We start from the raw sequence: 10,770 nt of genomic DNA on the forward strand, positions 1-10,770 counted from the left end.
GTCTATTCCAGCATTAAAAACAAATTTATGAAGTTTGGCTGTTAAACCTTTACAAATCTTTTTGATCAGGGTTATAAAATAGACATGCCCTTTATTATGCATTTATTATAGGCTAGCTATGATTTTATTAACAGTTAAATAATTTTTCCTTGTCTGTATAAAAGCACTCTGATGTGTTTAAAGTGATGAGTCTCCTTCCTATTTGAAAAAATACAAATTTAAAGATCTTTCCAGTTACTGAAAGATGTTTATTGAATATCAGTCTCAAACTTTTCATGATTAAATATGAAGGACTTTAACTTTATTCAACTCCATAGATCCACTGCTGCAGGGAGATAAAGGGCTGAGTGAGTGTGAGCGCCCAGATGGGAGCAGCGGCTGCTGATGGAGGCCTTCCTGTGTTGCGAAGCCCACACTGGCTCTGCGGATGCCCTTTGTTGTCGCCTCTTAACTCGGCACACCAGGAGTCTGACGCTTAACAATCTGCGGCTCATAATGTGCGACGAAGAGGAGCTCTCGTCTCCCAGCATGCACTCTCTGTTGTTTCCCGCTCTGGTCTGTGCCCTGGAGGTACGGGATAACGATTTGTAAAAAGCGTCATGCTGAGGTTTTATTACTATTAACATTTTTTTTCACCCAGAACTTAATACCAGCTCCTGATAATGTGCCGGTTAGGTTTCGCTTCACTTGGTCGCATGTTCCTTTGACGCTCGTAAGAAGAAAAAAAGGAGACGTGTCCAGAGTTACAGGTGAATTGCTGAGTGAGGCAGAAACTTTGATTTTGGCTTGCTGTATTGTACAGAAGCGATTTTTTTTGGTGTCTCCACATTTTACACTTTTTCTCCGGGCAGCATGAAATGGCACATTTCATCTTGCAGGCTTTGTAACAGCAGAGATGTGCTGAGGTTTGAGTCGCTCTAACGCACTCCGACAGAAGAAAAAGGAAGGGGAAAAAAAGCCTGAAAGAAAAGTGTCCTGCCTCTGAAAAGTTGATGACACGTTCAGCTCGCTTGTCTGGGAGAATGGCAGCTGTGAATTTGAAGCTGTCAAGTTGTTCTTTGACAAGCAGTCAAAACTCTCAGAGATGCCCGGTTTGATTTCCTCAGAGTTTAGATCACAAAGCGTCACCTCGCCACTTACAGGTGTCATCTCCTGTTTGGTTGCAGTCAGATAAAACGAGCGCAGGAAAATACACTAAAACACAGCAACAACAGCTCCTGCTGGCGCCTCACATACTGTATGTATTTATTTGAGTAGTATTATAACTCTAAACATAAGGCTGGAAGCTGATCCGTGGTTTCACTGTGTTGTTCCTTCATTACCCTGAACACACACACACCATTCGCTGCTGACAGGTTATGGGAATAAGATTAATCATCTCATCTAATGTGTGGCCTACATCTGCAGTTTTCTGTGGATCACATTTAGGCTCGACTGGCGGCTTTGACTCAACCACAACTCGGACTTATATGGAACCGATACCGGAAGTGCTGTGATATGTGGGTCAAATGTGGCCCACCAGAAAATGCCATAACCCATGTCAAGCCTGGCTCTTCTTTTTTGATCACCAATGCCCTGAACGACCCATAACTGTACCCCAAATGAGTATATATAGCACTTTTTTGCTCTCCACAAGAAAACACACTTTTCAGTTTTTCATGTTTATTAAAAACTTTTTTTTTAAAGAGACCTAGAATGTGTTGTAAGCAGTCGACACAAAAGAGAGTAGAAAAACCTGATAAACTCAGTGTTTCAAGCCTGAGCTGGTACATGTCTGACCTCAGTATTATTAACTTCATGTCTAATATGAAAAGTGATTCACTGGTATTGTTTTAAGAAACTGACACACAGCCTTCAATGTGCTGTATTTGAAAGCTCTCCTCCTCTTTCCAGCTGTTTTGCAAACTAACTGTCTTCATGTCTTCACACAAACTACTCCTTTAAAAAGATGGATAATTGGTAATTCCAACACCCTCAAAAGTATCTTGCAATGTCTAATGCAGTAATGGATTTGGTGACAAAAAAAAAGCCAATATGAGGCCATTATTATTAATTTTGTTGGGGTTGTCTCTTAAATCTTCTCTTAGCTTTTAATGCTGAAGTCCAGAAGTTTGTTCTGTTCTGGGTTTTTTTTCCTTCCTAATGGTTCAGACTGCATTTTAGCTCCAGTGTTTATTTAAGCAGAGAAGAAGTCTGAGCGTTCAGAGACGTTCCTGCTAAATGCAGCGGTTACATAAAGAGAAGTAATGCTTTCTGAGACGCACACAGCCTCCCAACATTTGACGTTAATTCACTTCTATACAGAAAGCTGTTTAATGGGCTCTTATAGACTTTCCCTGAAAAATTGAGCGCCATCACGTCCACAGCAGACATTAATCCATAAACTTGTACAGTATGTAATTTTACGCTTCAGAGTCATTTCATGTCTCTGTGACTTTAATGGCTCTGAAAGATAAACAGAAGTGAGCGCTGCTTTTCTCAGAGCTTATGAAGGCTTGAGTCGAGGCCGGATCTTTAATGTAAATCCAAGACGTTGCTTGTGACATTAAGAGAGATAAGAGCTGCGGGATGATTAGGGATTTTCCTTCGTGGTAATTAAACAATCTCATTACTTTTAGGATCAGATTAAGCCGAGGACTTTTCACACCACTTCTGGGAATCTCCTCCAAGCTGAAAATGACAAAAGTCTAATACAAACAGCAGCTAACAGCAGGCGTCCACAGCACAAAACAACACGACCTGCAAATGGATGCTGAATTTACTAAATTCATCTTTGACATTATAAAGAAGCAAAGGCGCCAGATTCGAGATATCTTAGCCTGTAAGGCTTGAAGAAGCATCCATGCGTCATGACGGATGTTTTCATCCCAGGTTTTTTTCTGTCTCTATTGGCTTGTCAGTAACCTATATTATAAATAATAAACCACAAATAATAAATAATAAGATAAATCCTGATTATCACTTCATTACCTTACAGGGAGTGCAGAATTATTAGGCAAATGAGTATTTTGTCCACATCATCCTCTTCATGCATGTTGTCTTACTCCAAGCTGTATAGACTCGAAAGCCTACTACCAATTAAGCATATTAGGTGATGTGCATCTCTGTAATGAGAAGGGGTGTGGTCTAATGACATCAACACCCTATATCAGGTGTGCATAATTATTAGGCAACGTCCTTTCCTTTGGCAAAATGGGTCAAAAGAAGGACTTGACAGGCTCAGAAAAGTCAAAAATAGTGAGATATCTTGCAGAGGGATGCAGCAGTCTCAAAATTGCAAAGCTTCTGAAGCGTGATCATCGAACAATCAAGCGTTTCATTCAAAATAGTCAACAGAGTCGCAAGAAGCGTGTGGAAAAACCAAGGCGCCAAATAACTGCCCATGAACTGAGAAAAGTCAAGCGTGCAGCTGCCAAGATGCCACTTGCCACCAGTTTGGCCATATTTCAGAGCTGCAACATCACTGGAGTGCCCAAGAGCACAAGGTGTGCAATACTCAGAGACATGGCCAAGGTAAGAAAGGCTGAAAGACGACCACCACTGAACAAGACACACAGGCTGAAACGTCAAGACTGGGCCAAGAAATATCTCAAGACTGATTTTTCTAAGGTTTTATGGACTGATGAAATGAGAGTGAGTCTTGATGGGCCAGATGGATGGGCCCGTGGCTGGATTGGTAAAGGGCAGAGAGCTCCAGTCCGACTCAGACGCCAGCAAGGTGGAGGTGGAGTACTGGTTTGGGCTGGTATCATCAAAGATGAGCTTGCGGGGACTTTTCGGGTTGAGGATGGAGTCAAGCTCAACTCCCAGTCCTACTGCCAGTTTCTGGAAGACACCTTCTTCAAGCAGTGGTACAGGAAGAAGTCTGCATCCTTCAAGAAAAACATGATTTTCATGCAGGACAATGCTCCATCACACACGTCCAAGTACTCCACAGCGTGGCTGGCAAGAAAGGGTATAAAAGAAGAAAAACTAATGACATGGCCTCCTTGTTCACCTGATCTGAACCCCATTGAGAACCTGTGGTCCATCATCAAATGTGAGATTTACAAGGAGGGAAAACAGTACACCTCTCTGAACAGTGTCTGGGAGGCTGTGGTTGCTGCTGCACGCAATGTTGATGGTGAACAGATCAAAACACTGACAGAATCCATGGATGGCAGGCTTTTGAGTGTCCTTGCAAAGAAAGGTGGCTATATTGGTCGCTGATTTGTTTTTGAATGTCAGAAATGTATATTTGTGAATGCGGAGATGTTATATTGGTTTCACTGGTAAAAATAAATAATTGAAATGGGTATATATTTGTTTTTTGTTAACTTGCCTAATAATTATGCACAGTAATAGTCACCTGCACACACAGATATCCCCCTAAAATAGCTAAAACTAAAAACAAACTAAAAACTACTTCCAAAAACATTCAGCTTTGATATTAATGAGTTTTTTGGGTTCATTGAGAACATGGTTGTTGTTCAATAATAAAATTATTCCTCAAAAATACAACTTGCCTAATAATTCTGCACTCCCTGTATATGAGCAGGTTTTACGGTCTAAATATCAGGCTGGTTCTTCATGTGCAAAAGTAAATGCAATCCACCTTTAACAACACTCTTCCAACTAGACCCAACGAAAATACGAGTTGCATGAAAAGATTTCTATGAAAGTTCATTTCTATGAGGCATTTCCTTTGGGACACCTTAGATAAAAGATCATGTTATTTCCTATATTAAAGTAGTTTGACCTCAGTCAACAGTGTCTCCCAGAGAGAAGGTTTCTATACAGTCAAACTGAAGGACAGAGGGAAAAGTTCCTGCAGTGATTTTTGGCTAAATCTGTTGGGCCATTCATTCCTTTTAGACGACATCTGTAAGCATCTACATTTGGCTGAATGGTGAAGAGCAAAAGAGTTATATTTTCACACTATCAAAAAGACTTTAATTCAATCTAATTAAAGTTATGAATTCACATTTGATGACTAAGCAGCTTTCAACAACTGTTCACACCAATTTAGAGTCACTAATTAACCCAACATGTATGTGTTTGAGAACGCACACAGACACAGGGAAGCAGATTTAAGCCTTTAATCTTAAACCTTCCTTAGTGTTTGTTGTCCCCCTTTAATTGGCCCCCAGTGTTCACTACCTTTTCTGTCCATCACTGTTATTTTCCCCTCCTCTTGACATGAGTGTGCATCTGTGTGTGTGAGAGGTATGAGCTTCTGTTTCAGCTGATCATGCACCTCCCAATTTCTGTAACCTTGTGCAGAAAACAGACAGAAAACCTTGCCGCTGTCGCCGTGGCTGTTTGAGAGCGTGGCAGTTTTTATTGCTCTGCAGATACAGAAGCTCAGAGATTCCCAGATCCTACACTGATTTCTTTGCTTCCAGTTTTTACTTCTTCTTCTCCTCTACCAGCACTGATGTGGTTTCATGGAGACATTGTTCTGGCGAATACTACCCTGATGCAAATGGTACACAGGTGTAGTGATATCACTGTTTGCATGCAACATGAGTCATGTGGTGAGTATGGGTGTGGGTTTAGGCTTTAGTATTTTGACTGAAACTACTTCCTGGCTCTCTTGCGTTATTCATCTATCCATTATTGCCATTATTGATTAATTAATTTCTTTCACGAGTATTTACACGATCGTTTCTTAGCCTCTGACCTTCCTTTGCACACCGGCCTCCTCTTGGACTCCTTGCCCACCTGTGCCTCGTGCTTGCGGGTCCAGCCCATCGTCTTTCTTCTTCAGTCCCTGATCATCAAATAAATGCCTGAAACTTTGACACTAGTGCTTGCCCGTTTTTGGGCCCATTAACCACGCTGTGAATCGAATTTGTTATTACACTTCAAATTGTTCAAAATGCAACAGCAAGGAAAGCAAACATTACACCAGTTTTTGATGACACTTCACTGGCCGCCCGCTGTCTTAGAAGAAAGTGTAAGATTTTACTTCTAAAGGTAGTCATGGCTGCAGAATACAAAGTGGAGTTAGTATCCTCATACCAGCTTCAGATCCTGAGGCGGGAAAATGCTAACCAACCGCAAACACAAAAGGTGTTTGCTGTGCTTTCTTGCATGCCCTGTTTTAACTGATATACACATTACTGTAATCATTTATTCTTAGAGTGTAATTTGTTTTAAATATTGTCTTTCAATTTATTTTTTATATCCTTTTTTTATTGTGTGCTTATTCTGTTTTATTGCTATAGAAACAAACGTTTGAATATTATTACTGCTCAGAATGAGTCTCTAAAAGTAACTGCACAAAAGCAAAAATGATTTTTAAGCAGCCTATTATCTGTGGTAATATTTGATTTGTACATATAACAGTTATTATTGATGGTGGTATATACAGAAAACCTGAGCACAGACATTTATCTGGGATTAAAAATGCAAAAGTCTGGGATTGACTAATCTGCCCAAACTCAGTTTTCAAGGTATGCTCAGGCTGCAGGTGTACCCTCAAAAACTCATTAGGAATATCTCCATCATAACACATAAATATGTCCAAGGCTGGAGACACACAACAGTTTTCAGATGGAGAAGAAACAGAGTGAGGTCAGACTCTGAATGAATGTTTTTATCAGCTGAGTGAAGTGTGCGTATGTGTTTGACTGAATGAAATGTTGTATTATCTCTCCTCTCCTCTTTTGTTTTTCACTCTTTATTTCAGTGGTGAGCAGTGGTCCTACATTATGTTGCACAGCTTGTTGAGACACAGACGCAAAGAGAAGCTGCATGCATGCATGTATGTGCATACTGTCATGGTCTGGTTGGGCACCTGCAGGTCTCAGACAGCGGCTCCTCCTCCTTTAGGCGGAGTCCGGTTGCCCCTCCCTGGCTGACCACCTGTGAGCAATCGTGCCAGCGGTATATCAGACCTGCGCTCTCAACCACTCATCGCCTGAGTATCTGCTATTCCCATGTTAGTTCAGTGGAGCATCCTAAACCTTGTCTTAACGCCGTGTGATGACTGACCTGTCTTTTCTTGTCCTCAGCGATAGCACCCGGAGTGGAGATCTTGTTCCCCTCGCTCCCGTCCTCCTGGACCTGGGCCGCCAGCTGCTTACACAACGTGGCCTGCCGGCCCACCGCTCACCTGCCTGCCTCCCCACGCCTCGACCGCTTCCGGGTTTTCCGCTCCACCTGTCCCCTCCATCTGAAACCAAGTAAGGCAATTCAATTCAACTGCGGAGGATTATTGGTTGTCTGCTGGATCCCTCTGATCGTGATCTCCTCTTGTTCCAGTGCCCCCGGCCCCTACCTAGTCCTGTTTCTACCTCCCCGCTGTCCCCGCTGTTCAGCCGTCTCCTAGAGGTGTCTAGGTCGCCCTCATTATCACCGACGAATCCTACACGCCACTAGTGTGGTGGCGTCGCTTTGTGTTTCACCTTTGTTTACCTGTGGGCGGAAATAAATCATTTGTTTTCTGTCACCTCGCTTCCGGGTTGGTTTCTGCGCCTGTGTCCATCCCTGTTCCCTCGTGCCGTTGAGCCGTGACACATACAGACACTGCAGTGAGAGCTACGTCTGCTGTCGGATGCTGAGAGGTCTCTCAGCTCTTGTTTGCTGCTCACAGCCAGCCAGAATGACCTCAGGCCTCCCAGTGCTCCTGACTGTGAGGCTGCAAATGGTCAGCTTCAACAACTTTTAGTGTTTTTGCCGCGAGGGGACATCTTCATCGAGCTTCAAATAAAATTAGTTTTATTTTTCATGTTTTTCGGTGTCTGTGGGACTTTTGTGGTTTAGATACTGAAGGTGAACAGCTGAGGTTTTATACAGCTTTGTTCACTCTGGTACACGGTTAGTCTCCAAGTCCCTGACGTCCTTTTTTTTTTGTTTGTTTTACATTTGCATTATGATATTATTATATACAGGCTTAAAATTATCCAGCAAATAAACATAAATCAGTCTTGTGAAGACAGCCGTCTGAGCTTATTGGATTTATCTTTTTCTGCTTTTATTTATTTTTTTAGGCAGTGAAAAAAGTGTCCCAACAGCTCAATTTACAGCAGCTTATATACTTTCATCACTGCCAGCATACTTTCTCGTGCAGGTGAGATGACAGCTGGATTTTTACATAAAAATCTGGACCGGAGTCAGTTTGCCAGACTGACTAAGCTCCGAAAATACAAGTGTGGAAGCTGCTAGGTTTGCCTGTACATTCCCTCTGAATGCAGGTTTGACAAACAGCTGCTGAGTCGTTGTGCCGCAGCGGCGGAGGCCAGCTTTTCCATTAGCGCTGGAAGCAAGTGAGGCATAGCCGGCGGCAAAGGATGCTGCTGGCATTGCCATGTGTCCACTAGCTGTTTTCCACTCACACCCAGGAAAACAGGAAATGCAACAGGGAGTAATGCGAAACAGATTTGACTCGTCTGTAGCCAGCCACTTTACTCTGCCAACCACAGCAGCCGACCAACACGCCATCCAGGATATAGTTTCATCAAGAGAGAGGGAGAGGGGGGAGGTCCAGCTGGACGGCTGTGTAGCCAGGAGCTCTGTAGGGGTTTACAGCATGGAGAGATGCTGCTGAAGGAGAAACAAAATGTAGGAAAACGCTGGAAAACCTGCTAACTGCTACAACTGTGACTCATTCTAACATCCTGTTACAAATGACAGGATATTTAGGATCAGCTACAGAGACGCCACACCAATCAGACAAAACGATAAGCTCGTAGAGAGAGACACGAGGTACCGCATAACACAAGAAAGTCCCACGGACAAGACCACACAGGTGAAAAATTTATCTTTTAATCCATACACATCTCTGTCCTTAGCATGCTGGCGCTAATTAAAGCTGGACGGTAACAAGCCAAGCTCCAAAGATCAATACCCGCCTCACCGCCCTGCAGAGGCGCGAGCGAGATCCAAACAAGTGAGGGTGAAGCAGGGAGAACCAGAGCGAGAGGGGAGGCCAGTACATTTGATTTAATTTATTGAATTTTGACTCGCTTTACAACACGGTGCTAAGCAGAAGCACGAACAGCCTACAGCTGTTCACAGCTAACCAGCAACACACTGGAGCACACATGCTGTTTTCTCAGCGGTCGCGGCTTTGCATCGAGTGGCATAAATTTACTGAAGGCTTTTCTTCAAATGAACCTCTTCATAATTAAAACATTATTAAAAAAAATCATAAGCACAACATAAATTGTTCATCTTCCTCCAGTCACTCGATGGAAGGTGAGATCCGATAATAATAATGTGTGTGTGAATTAAAACTGCTGTTGTTGTGAAGACTTTGGCATCGTGTAATCAGTAACAGTCATAACCCTCTCGGCTGCATGCCTAACTTCAAAGCCAAGTGACCAACATGTTCTCATCTTAGAGAGTAATTTAATGCTGCTTTGTCAGATGGCTTCTGCATTTCCCCATTATTGCATTACCACAGCGATATCAGCCGCCAGGAGGGAACAGTTGGCTTGCAGAAGCCCACAAAGTCTGTATTAGGAGTATTGAGAATGAGACTCGTCTCATCAGCATGGCTGCCTCCGTGCTGGCCTCTGCGTGGGGGAGGGGTCACCTGACCTATTGGAGGAAAGGTGAGCAGTTTGGAGTCAAGCCTCCAGGGATACACAGGACTCAGATAAAAAAGGTATTGTTTTCAGTGGGGTGAGAGAAGAGAAGTCACAGCAGCACGTTTCGGGAAATCCATCTGAAATCTCAATGTTCAGGCTAATACAGCATGTTCTCACAGGTGGGGTTAATGCAGTCACAACACGGTGCCTTTATCACTTTTCAAGCATGCATTGTGCAGCAGAAACAAACAACCAGAAGAAAGGAGCAGTTACATATTTGTTCATCTCAGCTTTAATGTCACTGTGTTATTTCAGACACTCGTCGTCAATTCTGAGTCTCATTAAATGCGCAACCTTTAAATTTGTTAACACCGCTATAAAATAAATTACCGTAAAAGTCTGAAATAAAAAATCCAAACAGTAAAAGTTTGTCCAACTAAGTGAACACAGATTGATTAATTAGTTCAACATCCAAAATGTAAGACTCGGGAAGCAGACTCGCTGCTTTATGTTTTTGGGAGTTTGTGTGTGGAAAGTTTTGACTTCCTCATTCGGGGTTGTCATTGTGATTAATTTAAGCTTTCTTATTTTAAAAATATTATTACAATGAATAATATAATTAATTACTAATCTTCTGCATCATTTCTATCTGGTTTCACTCCTGACTCCAGTCCTCAGTCAGTCTTGTTCCTGCCTTTAGTTTGCCTTTTTGGGCTCCTGTGATGACTTTGGATTTCTGTTTGTTTGGATTTTGCCTTTGGACTTTAGTTATCAACGTAATAAAAAGTAATAAAAAGTCTGCTTTTCGCAGGATCCAAATGCCTGGAGTCTTGCATTTGGATCCTGCGCTCCACAAATCTTGGCAGGAGCATGAAAATGTTGTTTCTTTGCTTTTCACGAACTTTTAACTTTTCCTTTTACTCTCTGGTTAGATTTGGGGCCCTAAGGCTCCTTGTTTTGGTTTAGGAAAAGACGGTTAAGAAACACGCTCCTTCATAACATGAACATAGTCATTCAAAGTATATTCAGATGGACCATAACAATATGGCCACTTACCTACAATAGGTTTGGTCCCCCTTATGCTGCCAAAACAGACTCCACTAGACCCCTAAAGGTGTGCTATAGTATCTGTATCAAAAAGCTCGCAACAGATCCTTCAATGTCCTGCAAGCTGTGAGGTGGAGCCTCAGACTTGTTTGTCCAGCACATTGCACAGATGCTTGACTGGATTAAGATCTGAGGAACCTGGAGG

At 42.5% G+C, this 10,770-nt stretch overlaps 1 protein-coding gene across 2 annotated transcripts; it reads left to right on the top strand.

Annotated features, from left to right (window-relative positions):
* The first annotated feature begins 325 nt into the window (after window positions 1–325).
* Window positions 326–7,435, top strand: LOC146717048 (uncharacterized). 2 transcript variants are annotated; one of them, XR_014915835.1, is made up of 4 exons: window positions 326–570; window positions 6,674–6,925; window positions 6,999–7,169; window positions 7,249–7,435. XR_014915835.1 is itself a non-coding variant. In XM_085435683.1 (3 exons), exons 1-3 carry the CDS (start codon window positions 6,743–6,745, stop codon window positions 7,266–7,268), a joined length of 357 nt encoding a protein of 118 aa, XP_085291809.1. In that variant the 3' UTR covers window positions 7,269–7,435. The 2 variants fall into 2 exon arrangements, 1 of the variants encoding a protein (XP_085291809.1); XM_085435683.1 differs by lacking the exon at window positions 326–570 and having other exon boundaries at window positions 6,743–6,908.
* Window positions 7,436–10,770: the final 3,335 nt, after the last annotated feature.

Source organism: Copadichromis virginalis, linkage group LG2 (assembly GCF_057382275.1).
Source record: "Copadichromis virginalis isolate Kocher_CV1m ecotype Utaka linkage group LG2, C_Virginalis_male_GT1.1, whole genome shotgun sequence".
Classification (NCBI taxonomy): Eukaryota; Metazoa; Chordata; class Actinopteri; order Cichliformes; family Cichlidae; genus Copadichromis; species Copadichromis virginalis.